At 52.4% G+C, this 19153-nt stretch overlaps 1 protein-coding gene across 1 annotated transcript in view; it reads left to right on the top strand.

The window, feature by feature from the left end:
- Positions 1-12894: 12894 nt before the first annotated feature.
- The window catches only part of LOC144941899 (prostaglandin E2 receptor EP2 subtype-like), a 48564-nt gene continuing 42305 nt past the window's right edge, over positions 12895-19153 (top strand). The window contains exon 1 of the mRNA XM_078868402.1: positions 12895-13812. Coding sequence (XP_078724528.1) covers positions 12895-13812 — 918 coding nt within the window. The remainder of the gene's footprint in view (positions 13813-19153) is intronic.

The raw sequence follows: 19153 nt of genomic DNA, 5'->3' as shown, positions 1-19153 counted from the left end.
TACATTCTCCGTGTGAGTTTGTGGGTCTCTCTGTGTGTGAGTCTGTGGGTCTCTCTGTGTGTGAGTCTGTGGGCTCTCCGTGTGAGTATGTGGGTCTCCGTGTGAGTCTGGATCTCTCTGTGTGCGAGTCTGCGGGTCTCCGTGTGAGTCTGTGGGTCTCTCTGTGTGTGAGTCTGTGGGTCTCTCTGTGTGTGAGTCTGTGGGTCTCTCTGTGTGTGAGTCTATGGGTCTCTCTGTGTGTGAGTCTGTGGTTCTCTCTGTGTGTGAGTCTGCGGGTCTCTGCGTGAGTCTGTGGGTCTCTCTGTGTGTGAGTCTATGGGTCTCTCTGTGTGTGAGTCTGTGGGTCTCTCTGTGCGTGAGTCTGTGGGTCTCTCTGTGTGTGAGTCTGTGGGTCTCTGTGATCGTTAGAGAGACAGGGGGCCAGCCAGTCACGGGCAGAGGAGAACAGGAAGGCAATGAGCTTAGACTTGGACTGGGGCATGGAGTCAACAGGACGGATGGCTGGTGGGAGTGACGAGTGGGACAGCAGAGGAGAGTGAATCACCCCCTCACCCCCCCCCCCCCGAGCGAAGGTTGCTGTCTAGCACTGGGGAGAGAAAGGGGACCCCGAAATTGTGCTCAAACTAAAACTAAAATGTGTTTCTTTTCCAGGTAAGGCCCCACTGAGCTGTTGATCTCTTATATTTTTAGAAGCTGACCTGGCCACAAATGGTAGCCCAACAAAGAAGAAGTGGCTGATGACCGTGTGGACACAATTATAGCAGCTAAATACCCTCACGATTGGATGACGCGCGTTTAGCCACAACCACCAAACCCTGTGCCGTGGATACCTTAATAGGTACTCTTAGTTCTTTCGGTAAAGTCACGTAGGTAAAACATTAAATTAGAATTAATAACAATAAAATAATAATAAAATAAATAATTACACAATTTTATTAATTCTAATTTAATTTTTTTACCTACGTGACTTTACCGAAAGAACCTAGAGTATGAATCCTTGCAGTCACGAAAGCTTCAAATCTACCTTAATAGGTGCTCGCTAACAGCACTTGCCCCGACAGTCCGTCGTTAAAGGTGGGACGGGGTGGGTGGTGGTGAGGTCATTGTGTACACGTGTGCGTGCGACATGTCCAATTCAACACGTGCTCACCCACGCTTCCTTTCTGATCTGGCTGAGACCGGCTCCGGGAGGCGGAATGAGGCTTCGCTGCGCGGTTTGCGACCCAAACCGGGCCGCCGCTAACGGCAGCGGAAGAGTCGGGGCGGGGGGGATATTTGAGTTTCCCCCGCGGAAGAAAGCCGATGACATTCAATGTCACGGCAGCTGTCTGCGTACACAGCGCAGGGCTAATTTTGCAGGGTATTGACACTCACCTCTGTCAATATCAGCACAGCGTAGAGAAGAGCGAGACCGTGCCGGGAAGGAAACACGAATCAACTCCCGCACACATTAGTCACCACCCCCTCCTCCTCTCTCCTCTTCCATCGTCATCCTCATCCCGCTAATGTGTGTGTTTGTTTACACGCTGAGCAAGTGAGTCGTCTCGCTCTTGTACACTCTGGGTGGTGATTCTCAGCGCCAGGTCGAAACGGCTTTCAGCGATCGGAAGGTTTTGCGTAAGTTCAAGTTATCGACTTAACCCATCATCCCCTCCACGGGAGGCGGGCCGTGGGGTGGTAAAGTGAGTAGTACCACTTTGTAGGGGGGTCAACAGTGGCTGACCTATGGCAGGGGTCGGCAAAAACCCTGCAGGTCTTTCACCACTGCTGATTCGTGACGTTAAGGGACCACCACCCCCTCGTGTTCACCACACAGCGCATTGATGCTCTTGAAATATGGAGCGAGGTTGTTTCTACCAAATTCGAAATGAGTGGCTCATCTTGCTATATTTGGTTTGCGACCTCCTTGGACTAGAACAAGGGGTGGGGAACCATTTTTCTGCCAAGGGCCATTTGGATATTTATAACATCATTCGCGGGCCATACACAATTATCAACTTAAAAATGTGCCCGTTTATATTTGGTCAAACATTTAATTAACTCACATCTAATGTGATGGCTGGAAATGCTTCTCTTTGGTGAGACGCGTGATGTTAGCTGGCTATTGATGATGTTGCTACTCGCAACTGCTTTTCCAGGTTCGCTCCTAGATTTATTGAATTTCGAGTCCCGCCTGCGGTTGCCTTGGCAGGGCCACACCAAATGATTTCGCGGCCTTATACGGCCCGCGGGCCGAACGCTCCCCACCCCTGGACTAGAACATCGAACAACAACAACAACAACCACCACCAGCACCAGGATGTGGGTTAGCGACTGCGACAACAACCAGCAGCAACAAGACTGCAATGACACCGCCACCACCACTGCCACCACTATAGTTGCTGATTGCTACAACCTCCATCAATAACAACAACAATAGCGGTCATATTAACCCAAAGAAAGACAATAACATCTTCGCATAGCAAATGCGGCTCTTGAACTATTAAACTTTTTTTACCGAATTCGAAATAAGCGTCTCTTCTTCGATATGTTGGTTAGCCGACCCCTGCTCCCTACTGGGAGACTCGCTGTGGAGAATAGAAGACGTGGATAGGAGACGCACTGCCACTCGACGTTCGTGACCCCGTCACCGGACGAGCAGCACTGCAGCAACGGTGGAGATTAGCAGCGGCGAGAGGCTACACGGGGGATCTTTGTCTTTGTCGGGGTGTGTTTGTGCGTATCTCGGGAGCGTGCGTACGTAGCGTGTGCGTGCGTGTGACCCGAGTTCGATTCCAGCTGACGAACAACAACACCAGTAGCGAACACGTGACCCGGTCCTGGGCCACCCCCTAGGTCGACTCAGCCTCAAGTGAGCTCCTGGTGTGTAATAAACATCGCCCCTGGAGAGACGAAGGCGGTCGGGTGTGGTGCTGGCCACCCACCCCTTCGGGTACCGTTGCCGCCTTCATAGAGTGCTGCTCGCTAACAGCACTTGGCCCAATAGTCTGTGTAGGCTATACGAGTGGGAGGGGGGGGGACTTTGTTGTTTTATGTATGCTCCTGTGAGCAGAAAGTCACACACAGCCGTGGGTCACTCCGGCCAATGAGGATCTCCATCCTGGTCTCTTGAGTTCTCACCACCTGGTTTAAACAAATAAACTTGAACAACAAAAAATGAACTGCGACAAAGACAATGCTTCCCCCCTCCCGTTTCGATTGTACAACATTGTGCTTGGGGCAAGTGCTGTAAGCGAGCAGCACCTGTGAAGGCCGCGAACGATACACGAGGGGTTGGGTGACAGCACCACGCCCGAACGTCTTTGTCTCCCCGGTGACGATGTTTACTCCACACCGCGCCAGCTACTCATTTGAGGCTGATTCTACCTAGGGGAGGCCCAGGACCGGTTCGTAGCGCAGCGCTACCGTTCCCCACTTGGGGCAAGCGCGAGCCGCACCTGTGAAGACCGTGAACGCGACACGAGGAGTGGCTGCGTGGGTGGGTGGCCAGCACCACACTCACGCGCACGCACGCGCGCGCTCTGCACAGGTACACAAGATAAAGATCCCCCCCCCGTATAACCTCAAACGACTGTTGGGGCAAGTGCGCAGCGCACGACGGGGTGGTGTGGATCAACACCGCGACCACCACGCCCGGCCGCCTTTGTCTCCCCCGTGCTGATTTTTACACACCGCAGCAAGTTCTCATTTAAGGCCGAGTCGACCTAGATGTAGGTCCAGCACCAACCGGTGCGAGACATTCGCCACCGATATTGTCCGTGAGCGGGAATCGTGCTGTGTGTGAGTTTGCATGGGTTAGCCGGCTCCGTAGCGTAGTGCAGTGCGCTAACCACTGCACCACCGCTCCCCAGAATGCGTTCGAGATTTGCTTGGTGGCTAGGAGATGTTAACTCCCTCGCCTGCTATGCAGGGAGGTCGTGAGTTCCTTCCCGATCCTGATGCCTGGTGTATATTTGGAGTTTGCGGTCTCTCTCTCTCTCCCCATGATCGCGTAGATTTTTCTCCGGGTCGTCCGGGGTTTTCCCTCCACATTAAAAATCTACGTCACGCTTTTGGAGAATTTGACTGCTATTACTATCCACGTGATGAGAAGCCCACTTCGTTGAGCTATTATTAGTGATGGCCAGGTCGCTTCTGAAAAGGAGCGACATGGCTCAGTGGGCCTTATCTGGTAAAACATTTTACATTTACAATTGTTGAAGCGGGTTGTCCTGTACAGTACTCAATAGAACCTATAAGTGGGACTATCCATATGCACAGGGCCGCATCAAGGCACGGGGCTTTAGGGGCTGCAGCCCATGGGCCTCCGCCAGCTGAAGGGCCTCCAGAGATGAAGTGAAAAGTTATTTCGGTTGTGAACGCTGAATTTTAGCTGTTGTTAGCCTTGTAAAAAAATTATTAAATTTTTCTTTAACTTTGTTTTCCTTTTGAAAATATTACTGGGGGGAGGGGGGGCTCACAGTACCTGTAGCCTAGAGAACTACACAATCTTAATCCGGCCCTGCATATACACAATGATGTCAACACTGGCCATCGGGAAAACGAATGTGAAGATTGACTTCATCATCAGGCTCCCACGGGGTTCCGAACGAGAGCATGCGTCTAGTCGACTCCGTCTCTCGTCTGACACGTCTCTCATCGTTTAGTTTGGAATTCATAAGTCCTGGATGCAACGGTGATGGTGCAGAGATGCCGGTAATTCAATGGAGACATTGACAATGTGTGCTGGGGGGAGGTGGGGGGGTACGGCGAGTGTGGGGAAGGCGGTAGTGTAGTGGTCTTGGGGCGCTGTAGGAGAAACCCGGCGACCCGAGTTCGATTCGCGCTCACGGCCAACGCCAGTGACGATTGTCTGAAACCGGCCCTCTGGGGCTCCTCGCCTAGGTCGACTCAGCCTCAAAATGAGTTCTTTTGTTGCGATGTGCGGGCCGCCCACCCCCTCGTGTGCCGTGCCGTGACGGGCTTCTCACGAACAGCACTTGCCCCAACAGACTGTGTAGGCTATGCAGGGAGGGGGGAGGGAATCTGTGTCTTTGTTTGTATATGTTATGTAAATGTTGCGTATTTGATGTACATTTTGTACGTGTACGTTTTGCGTATGTTTGTGCGCGCGTGTAATTATGAGGTTGAGCAGAATGGTGGGTCATGATCATCAGCCATGCTCTGTCTACTGCCGCATGGAGATCAATGCGATGATGTGTCCAACCTCTCTAATCATCGTGTCTCTCTCTCTCTATCTCCCTCTCTCTCTCTCTGTCGGCGTCATTTCCAGCGTGCACGTCTCTCTCCATGCTTCTTTGCGCAACTCTTTTCAGCGTTTTGTTCCATTTCCCTTTGTCAGTGTCCGCGCGTCTGATCCGCGTGTCATAACAAGTGCTCATTTAAACGACAACAAAAAAACTAAAAGAACTCTCCTTCAGGCAAACGTGGTGCGGTCCGCATGCGGCCTTATCGTCGTCATTTTGCGTGTATCCCAAAAGTAATCGAACCTGTTAACGCTCCCCTCTCGGCGTCTCATCCCGGTACGCCCATCAATAGCGTCCCTGAGTCGGCGTGTACCTCTCTGCCATCTATCACTTGTGCCGTATCTCGGTTAGTACTCTTAGTTCTTTCGGTAAAGTCACGTAGGTAAAAAAGTGAAATTAAAATTAATAAAAATAAAACAATAAAATCACGACGTTTCGGAGGCAACACAAGATTCCGTCTTCAGGTGAAACGGTCACAGCAAAATATCTGTATATTCCACGTGATACAGATATTTTGCTGTGACCGTTTCACCTGAAGACGGAAGCTTGTGTTGCCTCCGAAATGTCGTGATTTTATTGTTTTATTTTTATTAATTTTTATTTCACTTTTTTACCTACGTGACTTTACCGAAAGAACTAAGAGTATGAATCCTTGCAGTCACGAAAGCTTCAAATCTAGAATCTCGGTTAGAATCAAGTCGGTCAATGACCGTGCCACCAACTGGTTCTGCCCCGTGACCTCCCGCCGCCGGCAGTAGCTATCCTTCCGCATGTTCCACGTGGCGGCCTCAAAGCGCACCTAGCTTGGCACAGGGCGCCGTGGTGACGTCACGCCGTCTAAGTGAAGCAGATGTTTTCTTGTTCATGTTTTTTGTTTGTTGCGGTCGCACCCGATTCAAGAGCCGAATGGCTCACAGGGCTATACCAAATAAATGAACTTGAACTTGAAGCGGTGATTGGCGGTTGTTGTTGTTGTTTTTTGTGAGTGTATGATGGTGTTGATTGTGAACCACCTCGAGCAGTGCTCATATAACCCTGTGGTGCCAGATGCCCTTTCTGAAAACCGACGTGGTGCAGGCTGCAGTAAACATGAATAAACACTGACCCAGAGGGACAGATAGCTACAGATAACATCTTATACGTCGATGAATAGATTACACTGGTCAACAAAAAAATAACAAATTTTTTCTGGCCTGGACTTTTGCAGCTGTTTTAGACTAATTTCAGGGTGCTGATTCCAAATCTGATCTCAGATTTGCTCTATCACATCTCATTTTTATGCTACCGGCATACCCAATTTTCATTGATTTTACCCGAAATTAACTCTGTCACTTATGATTGCAAGTTGTTGCGAGTCAGTGACTGCTTTCGTGTTAAAATATGGTGCTGTATTTTTAGGATAGCGTGTTTATAATATCATTTCATGTAGATATCCACATTTATGTAATATTTTTCTTCCGCTGTTTTCATTGAAAATGCAATATTTGGTATCTCAAAAACCTGATGTGATAAACAAAAACTGATGCCAGATTTGAAATCAGCACCCCAAAATTACCTTATAACCGTTGGAATACCTTATGCCAGAAAAAGTGTGTTGACCAGTGTAAGTGAAGCAGTCTTATTGTCTGCGTATTAGTTCGTTTTCTACCTACCTACATACTCCACAGCAACACAAATTATCATATTAAACTGCGATGTGTATTATAATTGTTTTTTTACCCTTCTATCTGGCAACAAAACTGACACCTTTTTTACGAGGAGTCATGTTTGCATAGACCACAATACCTGCAGTCATAATGCAAACAAAAAACATAACTCTGATAATGTGCACTGTCCTTGAAGTTGATTGGTCCACACCCGAGACAGCTTTCCTTAGAGCCTAGTCTCACATGGTGTTGGACCAGATGACGCCAAAAGGCCAAAAGGCGTTATCTGGTCCAACCCATGTGAGACTAGGCTCTAAGGAAAGCTGTCTCGGGTGTGGACCAATCAACTTCAAGGACAGTGCACATTATCAGAGTTATGTTTTTTGTTTGCATTATGACTGCAGGTATTGTGGTCTATGCAAACATGACTCCTCGTAAAAAAGGTGTCAGTTTTGTTGCCAGATAGAAGGGTAAAAAAACAATTATCATATTTTTTACTGGCAAATGAGGTTCCAATGGTGCGATGTGTATTGTTACGGAGGGCCCACGTCTAACAGAGAGAGGTCATTTGCCTATAAACATCTGGGCAGTTCAGCGTTAAGGGAGCCCGGCTCTGCTGCTGATGAGGCACTGAATTTCGAAACCGATCCAGGGTTTTGCTCGTATTGAACCAATGCTGCTGAAATTACGGACTCGCATACTGAGGAGCCGTGCGGCTGATGGGATGGGTCGCAAATATCGATTTTTTTTTTCGTAGACGCTCGGAAGCCGATGCAGAATCAGAATATTCAACACGTTGGCTTTCGCGATCGATATGATCAATGATCGAGGTTTGTGAGTTAGATCGCGCCATTAAAAACTAAGAAAATCTTGTAAATATAAATCACGATAGTAAGCTGAACCCGAATGACATCCTGGTAAGTTTTTATGCGACTTCTCTGTTCACGAGGGTTCCGGGAAACGAGTCAATAAAATGTCTCGATACATACGCGATCTAACCCCGAAAAACCTCTTATGAATCCTGATATTTACGTGTACTGGCGGAATCCGATGAGCTATGAAGCTCTTTTATTCACAAATGCCCAGCTGGGGCACGGGGTCAAAACGTCGCAAACAATAGCAAAACCAACGATCGCAGTGCAAAGTGTCGGAGAGATAAACACATCACAAACAACAAAACCCTGCACTGTTTTATTTATTTTACCAGGTAAAGCCCACCGAGCTGTTAGCTGCTTTATCAGAAGCGACCTGGCCACAAATGACAGCTCGACGAAGTGGTTTGCCACGTGGAAATGTGCAGCAAATACTTTGAATAATCACAAACGCATGCTTCTAAACGTCGAGGAGGCATACAACCTGCCCGCTTGTTTAGCAACACAAACCGGGTTCGACTCCTGACCACGACTCACGCTTAGCTCAGACACCTCGGGTATAAATTGCTTGCGAAATGTATGCACCACGTGATATTATCCACACACCCCCCCGTATCCCGTAAGCACGTGCATTACCTAGCCACCAATTCAAGACGGAGCCTTGGTAATGAAGTGCTTAGTACATCACGCACGAGTGGATGGTGATGGAGTGGTGCAGGAGATGAAGATGGTTGTGCTGATGGTAATGGTCGTGAGTGATTTTAGGGGGTTTCTTTTGGAGGTGTCAGCGGCTGGCGAGCTGCATTACGAAGCCGGCGAGCCGAGTTCGATTCCCGCTCACGGCCCAACGCCAGTGACGATTATCTGAACCGGTCCTGGGCCTCCCCTAGGTCGACTCGGCCTCAAATGAGTACCTGGTGCGGTGTGTAAAAACATCGCCACTGGGGAGACAAAGGCGGCCGGGCGTGGTGTTGGCCACCCACCCCCTCGTGTGCCGTGCTGGCCTTCATAGGTGCTCCTCGCTGACAGCACTTGCCCCAACAGTCGGTCAAGGCTATCCGGGGGATTTTTGTCTTTGGTGATTTGTGTGGAGCGTGGTGGTGCAGCGGTTGGCACTCCGCGTGCTGCGAGCCGAGTTCGATTCCCGCTCGCGGCCGCCAACAGCAGTGACGATTATCTGAACCGGCCTCCCCGAGGTCGACTCAGCCTCAAACGAATGCCTGGTGTGGTGTGTAAAGATCAGCACCTGGGGAGATCGTGTGCGCGATGTGTGTGTGTGTGTGTGTGCGATGTGTGTGTGTGTGTGCGATGTGTGTGTGTGTGCGATGTGTGTGTGCGATGTGTGTGCGATGTGTGTGTGCGATGCGTGTGTGCACGATGTGTGTGTGCGATATGTGTGTGTGGTGTGTGTGTGTGTGCACGATGTGTGTGTGTGTGCGATGTGTGTGTGTGTGTGTGTGCGATGTGTGTGCGATGTGTGTGCGATGTGTGTGCGATATGTGTGTGTGCGATGTGTGTGTGTGTGCGCGTGTGTCACTTCAGTCGGAGTGAAGGGAGGGATGGAGCAAGGGTGGATGAATGTACATTGAAGGGATGAATGCGCCGATGAAGAGTTGAGGGAGATTGAGGAGAGGGTGGTAGGAGCCGGGGGAGGGAGGAGGGGAGAGGAGGAGTGAGGACGAGGAGGAGGAGGGAGATTTGGGAGGGATGTATGAATGGAGAAAGGGGGGTGGGGAGGAAAGTCGGGAGGGTAAGAGAGGGAGGGAGGGATGGAGGGAGGAGTGCGAGGAGGGCGAGAGGAGGGGGAGGGAGCTACGGGTGGATGCGCTTCTGAGTGGCTGGGTGGTAGTGGTGGTGGTGGGGAGAGAGAAGGGGACGCGGTTCTTTTTCTTCACTTCTCACTAAACGCAACCCGAGGGTCACAAGCAACCAGTGCGGTCGACTAAAGTTCCCGTTGCAACCGCGTGCGAGAGCAACTCCCTTAGCCACGCACAGACACACACAGCCGTATTTTATAGACACAGTCGTACAGACGCACAGTTTGCTCATATACACGCGTAGACGCAGATGCGCAGTCGCGTACGCACACACATCGACATGCATATATAGACACACACGCACGTGTATTTATAGACACGCAAATACAAAGATGCCCCGTGTAGTCTTCTTATACCGTGAGTGAGCAACTATTAAGTGCAGAAGAAGAAGGGGGGCACAAGGGGGTGGTGGGTGGCCAGCACCGCGACCGGCCGCCTTTGTCTCCCCAGTGCTGATGTATGTGCACACCGCGCCAGGTACTCGTTTAAGGCTGAGTCGACCCAGAGGGCAGGCGTCCGGACAGGTATAAGCACGCACACAGACATACACACAGACATACATACACACAGACATACACACACACATGCGCATACATATACACAGCCACGTACACACACGCACGCACACATACGCATACATACATACACACAGCCACTTACACACATAGAGAGACATACACACAGACTAGCGCAGACACGCACACAGCCACGCAACAGTGAGCACACTTAGCACCCACTCATGCACACACTCACGTCCGTGCCAACGCAAGCACTCAGACGAGAACACGTGTTAGCACACACACTCACACGCACTCACACACACTGGCACGCACTCACACGCAGACTGACACGCTCACACACTGACACACACTCACACAGTGACACGCACTCACACAGTGACACACACGCTCACGCACAGACTCACACTGTCATGCACCCACACGCTCACACACACCGACACGCTCACACACTGTCACACACTCACAGAGTGACACGCACTCACACGCTCAAGCACACACTCACACTGTCACGCGCCGACACACTCACACACCCAGACACGCTCACACGCACACTGACACATTCACACGCTCACACGTTCCCGCATTGACGGACTGACAACCACATGAACACTCTGACACTCCGATGCGCTCACCAATTGACACACTGACACACTCACCCACTGATATACTGACACACACGCTCACACCCTCATGCATCAACTCACACACATACTTAACACACGTGCTAAACAAACATTGTTGACCACGTCTAAGTGTGTCAGTGGCGATGTTGTCATGCGTACGTGCGCGTGTGTGAGTGATTAGACTGTGGGGAGCGGTGGCGCAGCAGTTAGCGCGCTGCGCTACGAAGCCGGCGGCCCGAGTTCGATTCCCGCTCACGGCCCAACACCGGTCGTGGGCCTCCCCTAGGTCGACTCAGCCTCAAACGAGTACCCTGGTGCGGTGCGTAAACATCGCCGCTGGGGCGGCAGGGCGTGGTTGCCGCTCACCCAACCCCCACATGTGCCCAAGACTGGCGGCCTTCAAAGGTTCTGCTCGCTCGCCACACCGCTGGCACCAACAGTCTATTTCAGGCGATACGGGGGGAAGGGGGGAGATTTTTGGCTTTGTGTCATTAGGCTGTCGGGCCGAGACGCCATATCTGATACCACACAAAGTGGGATCTGTAAATACAATAATCCCCGTGTGTGTTAGGTGACTCACACACACACACGCACAAAGACACAAAGATCCCCCATATAGCCTTAACGGACTGTTGGGGCAAGTGCTGTTAGCGAGCACACTTGAAGGCCGGCACTGTGGCACACGCGGGGGTGGGTGGGCCAGCACCATGCCCGCCCGCCTTTGTCTCCCCAGTGGCGATGTTTACACACCGCACCAGGTATTCATTCGAGGCTGAGGACCGGTTCGGATCATCGTCACCGGTGTTGGCCGTGAGCGGGGAATCGAACTCGGGTGGCCAGATTCGCCGTGCAGCGCGCACGTGTACACACGCGCACGTGTACACGCGCGCACGTGTACACACGCAAACAAAGACCTCCCCGAAACCCTTAAGCCGTAACAGACTGTTAGCGAGCACCTCTTAAGGCCGGAATGGCACGCGAGGGGGGTGGGGGGTAGGTGGCCGCCTTTGTCTCCCTAGTGGCGGTGTTTACACATCGCACCAGGTACTTATTTGAGGCTGAGTTGACCTACAAATACACACCCGTAAATACCTCCCACCAGTGCCGGATTAAGCTAGTGCAGGGCCTGTAGCATATGTTATAAAGGGGCCCTAAATAAATAAAAACACGTTAATATTAAAACACAAATTTCTACTTGCATAGTAAAGTAATTGTATTTTTGCATTTGCTATACAGCCAGATAATACTACAAATCGCTAACCTTAAATACCCAGTCGTCCATAAAAGTCGAAGGCAGTATAGTACTATAGTAATAGAGCAAGTGCATAATCACTGAACCGGAATTGATAGCTTGAAAGCATTTAGCGCGGGACCCTTGAAAGTGCGGGGCCCGTATCTACTACATATGTAGTAGCTACTACATATGAAATAGCTACTACACATATGTAATAGCTATTTCACATGTAGCAGCTACTACATATGTAGTAGCTACTTTTGCTACGAGGATAATCCGGAACTGCCTCCCACCCACGCACACTCCACCCGAGTGTAAGCGTGGGTGGGGTAATCCATCGCCCAAATCTTCTTGATGTAGTCAATATCACCGCTATCGTTGCTGATGACGGAGGTTGCAGCAATCGTCAACTGAAGTGCTCGTGTTGTCATTGCCGTCTCGTTGCTGGTGATTGTTGTAGCCGACGTCACCCCCATCCTGCTGTTGGTAGTGGCTCTGGGACACCATCAGCCACCAATCAACATCCTCGCTGTCCTCATCCCCGCTTCTCATTGTATTCCCGACAACAGCTGGGAGGGGGGTAAGCAGAAGTCACCACCACCACCAGCAGCAGCAGCTAACCTCTCAAGCAACCTCCTAACCAACGTCTCAACCAACATCTCAACCAATCATCTAACCAACCAAGCGAACCGATAAACGAATCTCCCACCCAACCCACCTCCGAACCGATCAAACTCTCAACCGACCTCTCAACCAACATCTCAACCAACATCTCAACCAACCTCTCAACCAATCACCTAACCAACCAAGCGAACCGATCAACTAATCTCCCACCCAACCCACCTCCCCACCGATCAACCTCTCAACCAACCAACTCGTCAACCAACCGCTCGACCTCCATCGACCCTCAACCCCCCTCCCCGCACGCATCGACCATGCCGGGCTTCGACAAGAACTCCACGTTCATCCCGCCCACCTACAACGCCACCTCGAGCGCCGTCGTCTTCACGGTCGGCGTCTCGGGCAACATCATCGCGTTGGCGCTGCTCCTCTCGGCGCGCCGCGCCACCAAGCGCACCGCCTTCTACGCCCTCGTCTTCGGCCTGACGCTCACCGACCTCCTGGGCTCGTCGCTCACGGGGCCCGTGCCCCTCACCGCCTACGCGCACAACAAGACGGTGGTGGCTCTGGGCGGGCACGCTCTGTGCGGCTACCTCAGCTTCATGCTGCTCTTCTTCGGCGTCGCCACGCTCGCCATCCTCTGCGCGATGGCCATCGAGCGCTACCTCTCCATCGGTCACCCGTACCTGTACGAGCGCGTGGTGCGGCGCGCCTCCGCGTGGACGGCGATCCGCGTCTCCTACCTGCTCAGCCTGGCGCTCTGCCTGCCTCCCCTGCTGGGCTTCGGGCAGGTGAAGCTCTACGAGCCGGGCACGTGGTGCTACGTGGACATGAAGGCGAGCGGCGGCTGGGACGCTGCCTACTCCGTGCTCTACGCGGCAATCCTCGCCGCGCTCTGCCTCACCATCATCGTGTGCAACGCGTCGGTGATGCACGGACTCCTGAAGATGATGAACAGGAAGAGGAAGCGGAGCCTGCACGCGGCGCCTGCCTGCGGCAACGCCGCGCCGCGCTTTTTGAAGCAGCAGCAGCAGAATCATCAGCAGCATCAGCATCAGCAGCAGCAGAATGAGAATGAGGAGGACGGGAGCCATCAGGTGGGACGGCACGTGGCGGTGGCGGCGCGGGTCTCGTCGAGCCGCAGGAGGATCCTGCGTGGCGAGGAGGCGAACAACCTCGTGTTGCTCGTGCTCATCACCATCACGTCGCTCACCTGCACCATCCCGCTCACGGTAAACGCGTCGGACGCTGCTGCGCTTGCGCTGTGGTGGCGAGCCACGACGGTCGTCTTGGTGGTGGTGGTGGTGTCGGTGGTGGTGGTGTCGGTGGTGGTGGTGTCGGTGGTGGTGGTGTCGGTGGTGGTGGTGTCGGTGGTGGTGGTGTCGGTGGTGGTGGTGTCGGTGGTGGTGGTGTCGGTGGTGGTGGTGTCGGTGGTGGTGGTGTCGGTGGTGGTGGTGTCGGTGGTGGTGGTGGCGTCACTGGTGATGCCACTGGTGGTGGCGTCAATGGTGGTGATGTCACTGGTGGTGGTGATGTCACTGGTGGTGATGTCACTGGTGGTGGTGATGTCACTGGTGGTGGTGATACTGGTGGTGGTGATGTCAATGGTGGTGGTGTCAATGGTGGTGGTGATGTCACTGGTGGTGGTGATACTGTTGGTGGTGATGTCACTGATGGTGGTGATGTCACTGATGGTGGTGATGTCACTGGTGATGCCACTGGTGGTGGCGTCAATGGTGGTGATGTCACTGGTGGTGGTGATGTCACTGGTGGTGATGTCACTGATGGTGGTGATGTCACTGGTGGTGGTGATACTGTTGGTGGTGATGTCAATGGTGGTGGCGTCAATGGTGGTGGTGATGTCACTGGTGGTGATGTCACTGATGGTGGTGATGTCACTGGTGGTGATGTCACTGATGGTGGTGATGTCAATGGTGGTGGCGTCAATGGTGGTGGTGATGTCACTGGTGGTGATGTCACTGATGGTGGTGATGTCACTGGTGGTGATGTCACTGATGGTGGTGATGTCACTGGTGGTGGCGTCAATGGTGGTGGTGATGTCACTGGTGGTGATGTCACTGATGGTGGTGATGTCACTGGTGGTGGCGTCAATGGTGGTGGTGATGTCACTGGTGGTGATGTCACTGATGGTGGTGATGTCACTGGTGGTGGCGTCAATGGTGGTGGTGATATCACTGCCAGTGATGGTCACTGGTGACGGTGTCACTGGCGGTGATGGTAATTGGTGATGTCACTGGTGGTGATGATAACTGGTGGTGACGTCACTGGTGGTGATGATAACTGGTGGTGACGTCACTGGTGGTGACGGTAATTGGTGGTGTCATTAGTGGTGACGTCACTGGTGGTAATGGCACCCAGTGACGATTACTCTGAGCCCAGCCTCAACCGAGCACCCGGTGCGGTGTGGCAGAGTATCTCCCACTGGGGAGACAAAGGCGGCCGGGCGTGGTCTCAGCCCCCCACCCTCCCTCCTCTGCCCCCCACGTCGTGCTCCCATGCCGCCCTTCGTCGGTGCCACTCGCTCACTAACAGCACGTGCCCCCGACGTCTGCACAGGCTGCACGGAGGATCTTTTGGTATGGGGAGCGGTGGCGCAGCGGTGAGCGCGCTGCCCCTGCGAACCCGGCGGCCCGAGTTCGATTCCCGCTCGCCGCCGCCAACACCCGGTGACGATTATCTGCACCGGTCCTGGGCCTCCCCTAGGTCGACTCAGCCTCAAATGAGTACCGGGTGCGGCGTGTAAACATCGCCACTGGGGAGACGAAGGCGGACGAGCTTGGCCTTGGTCAACCCCCCCTCCCCTCGTGTGCTCATGCGGGACTTGCCCCAACAGTCTGTTCAGGCTATACGGGGGATCTTTGTCTTTATTTTTGTGGGTTCCGGCCTTCATAGGTGCTACTCGCTGACAGCACTTGCCTCGACAGTCGGTTAAGGCTATATGGGACATCTTTGCCTTTGGTGGTTGGTGATTTGGTGATGATGGCGACGACGACGACGATGATTATTTCGTTGGTTTCCTCCAGGAGAGTCTCACTCAGTTTGGTGACTATTCAAGGAGGGTCTTGTCACGTCTTCGTAGTCGGGGGGTGGGGGTGGAGGGGGCAGGAGGGGGCGGGAGGATGGGGATTGCTATCGATCTGTCGTGATTATAATGACAATTATCGCTGTCACCATCAGCAAACACATCGTCAGCATTGTCATCAACCAAATGAGATAAATCAATGAATCATTATCACGCGAATCGATTCATCATAGTCGACGTCATCTGTTCGTCGACATAATCGATTCTTCATCGGAATCGTCGGAGTCTAATCGTCATAATTCATTCATCAAAATCAGCACCACCACCCTCATCATCAGCAGCAAATCAATTGATTCATCGTCATCGATTCATCCTCACCAGGGTGCCACAGGCCGCTCTCTCCCGGCTGCATCGCCACACCTCACCGGATCACAGTTATCGATTAGCTGATGTCACAGATAATGCGCTAAGCAGAAGGGTCGTTACCCGAAACGTTGCCTATTACATATGTGTTCACGTTTAAGGCCACACACAAAGTGTTATTGATGCGCAACGTGTTGATTTGGTTTCATATTATTATGGTATGTATTTCTATTTCATTTATTTTACCAGGTAATGTCCACTAAGCTGTGGAGCTCTTTTTCAGAAGCGACCTGGCAGTCACAAATGAAAGCTCATCGAAGTGGCTCACGATCATCGTGTGGAAATTCGCAGCAGCCAAATGCCCTAAACGCGTGACGTTAATTCTGAATGTGGAGGGAAATCCCGGAGGACCCAGAAGACAAATCCACTCGACCACGCTGAGAGAGACACCACAAACTCAAAATATACAGCAGGCAGGTGTCAGGGTCGAGATGGAACCCACAACCTCCTGTACACCAGGCGAGGCAGTTAACATCTCACCACGGAGAGAGAGAGACACGCAAACTCAAAATATACAGCAGGCGTCAGGGTCGGGATGGAACTCACGGTCTCCTACATACCAGGCGAGGCAGTTAACATCTCACCACGGAGAGAGAGAGACACTACAAACTCTAAATATACAGTAGGCGTCAGGGTCGGGATGGAACCCACGACCTCCTGTACACCAGGCGAGGTAGTGCTACGAACTGACGTCTCGTTCGGTGCATCTGCTGCTGCTCTGCGCGGTTGTTGAGGGCCAATGCCCCTCGCCCAGAAGTCGCGATGCCGTCTCCTTGCGATGCGATCAATTTGCCGTGCGGTAAAGCGCTCCCCGCTGGTGCGGCGGGGACTGTCTGTGAGAGGCGCTGCTCGTGCGTGCCACCAGGGAAATCGCGTGCGACACTTAGAAGTGTCAGGTGCGTGATCACTCACGGGTCAAATGTGACAGCCAGTAAAGTGTGTGTGTGTGTGTGAGCGGGGGGAGTGGTGGTGGTGTAGCGGATTGCGCGCTGCGCTACGGACCTGGCGCGTAAATGAGAGATTATCTGAACCGGTTCTGGGCCACCACCAGGTTAACTCGGCCTCAAATTAGTACCTAGTGCGGTGTGTAAACATCGCAAATAGGGAGACAAAGGCGGTCGAGCGTGGTGTTGGCCACCCACCCCCTCGTGTGCCGTGCCGGCCTTCATAGGTGCTCGATAACAGTACTTGCCCCTTCAGTCTGTTCAGGCTATACGGGGGATTTTTGTCTTTGTTTGTGTGTGTGTGTCAGTGTGCGCCGGCCTTCATAGGTGCTACTCCCAAACATCACTTGCCCCAACAGTCTGCTCAGGCTATACGGGGGATCTGTGTCTTTATTTGCGTGTTTTACGGCCTTCGTAGGCACTTGCCCCAACAGTCTGCTCGGGCTATCGGGGGGATCTTTGTCTTGTGCGTGTGGCTCGTGCACTCTCAACCCCACTGACCTCAATTCAATTCCCTGCCACGGCTAACATCAGCGGCGAGTGATGCATGACGCAATCCTGGGCGCCCCCATCGCCCTGTAACCTACTCACAACCGACGGGTACAGTTTGGTAACGTCCGGAGGGCCTTCGTCCAACAGTGGTCCAACAATAATAACATTTTATGAGTTTAGCACGTAGGCTTTCGCGACCAATCACATCCTCGTGAATGTATCGTGACGTTGTTTCATTATCGTAACCTGTGGCCGCGTCGTTCATCTTCGTGGCTGCGTATCCTGTCGCTAAAACGGGCACCGCTTTTTGTGGGAGGAATTGACCCGATTGGAGAGCCTGTGGCTCGCCCCGCTCGCCATAGGAACGTGGAATTTTCCTCCAGCCGGGGAGGTGAGCACCAGCGCACGTTGATGAAGTGGCAGGTCCATAGCTGACAACGCGTACGGTTTAACCCCGTATTATTGTACAGGGAAATTGAGTTTTCAGGTCCATACGGCGTACAGCCGTTTCAATACGAAGCAAAAACACATTGTCCACGTGTGTGAGTTTCTCCCTCGCGATGGGACTTTGTAGGATGAACGTTGAGATTTATAAGGGGCACGGGGTGACCAACACGATCTGAATTAGTCTGTAATAAGGTAGGGGGCACTGATAAGGGGTTGACAAAGTGGCAGGTCTCGCAATAACCCCGAGTGAATTTCCAAAAATATGTAAAATATTTACGGCGCCCAGTAACACGCATGACACTCCGTTCACCGTGAGGTCGTCCGGCGCCGAGGTCGGTGATAGAAGGGGGTGCTGAACGTTCAGCAAACGTTGGGCTAACGTTGGGCTAACGTTGGGCTAACGTTCGGCAAACGTTGGGCTAACGTTCGGCAAACGTTGGGCTAACGTTCGGCACACGTTGGGCTAACGTTCGGCAAACGTTGGGCTAACGTTCGGCAAACGTTGGGCTAACGTTCGGCAAACGTTGGGCTAACGTTGGGCCAACGTTGGGCTAACGTTGGGCACACGTTGGGCTAACGTTGGGCTAACGTTCGGCAAAACGATATCGGCGTGTGCGGCGTCCCCTAGCGGTACGGTGGTGAGGGCGGCACCGCGTGCTTGAGCTTGGATTTCCCTGGGCCAGCGAATCGAGGCCAGGGCACGAGGATGGGAGGTGCAATGCGAAGCTCACCGCTGCGCCACGCCGCTCAACCACACTGAGCGAAGCGGCTCTGCTACAAGAAACGGCCACGGCCCAAAGTCCGTCAGCATTGGAGGCAGTTACAGGGCTTAGAGTTACAACATAGAGAGCCATGGAGTTGCATAGGGATCCATATGATTACACAGAGATCCTGATATGATAATTGGTTTTTTACCCTTCCATCTGGCAACAAAACTGACAGCTTTTTTTACAAGGAGTCATGTTTGCATAGACCACAATACCTGCAGTCATAATGCAAACAAAAAACATAACTCTGATAATGTATGCACTGTCTTTGAAGTTGATTGGTCCACACCCGAGACAGCTTTCCTTAGAGCCTAGTCTCACATGGTGTTGGACCAGATGACGCCATGGAGTTGCATAGGGATCCATATAATTGCACAGAGATCCTGATAGTTACATAGACATCCGTTTAGGCATCTGGAGACACATAGAATGACATAGAGAGCCATAGATGTTATAT

Source organism: Lampetra fluviatilis, chromosome 25, assembly GCF_964198595.1.
Source record: "Lampetra fluviatilis chromosome 25, kcLamFluv1.1, whole genome shotgun sequence".
NCBI classification, from domain to species: domain Eukaryota; kingdom Metazoa; phylum Chordata; class Hyperoartia; order Petromyzontiformes; family Petromyzontidae; genus Lampetra; species Lampetra fluviatilis.
This window is presented reverse-complemented; position numbering and strand designations above follow the sequence as displayed.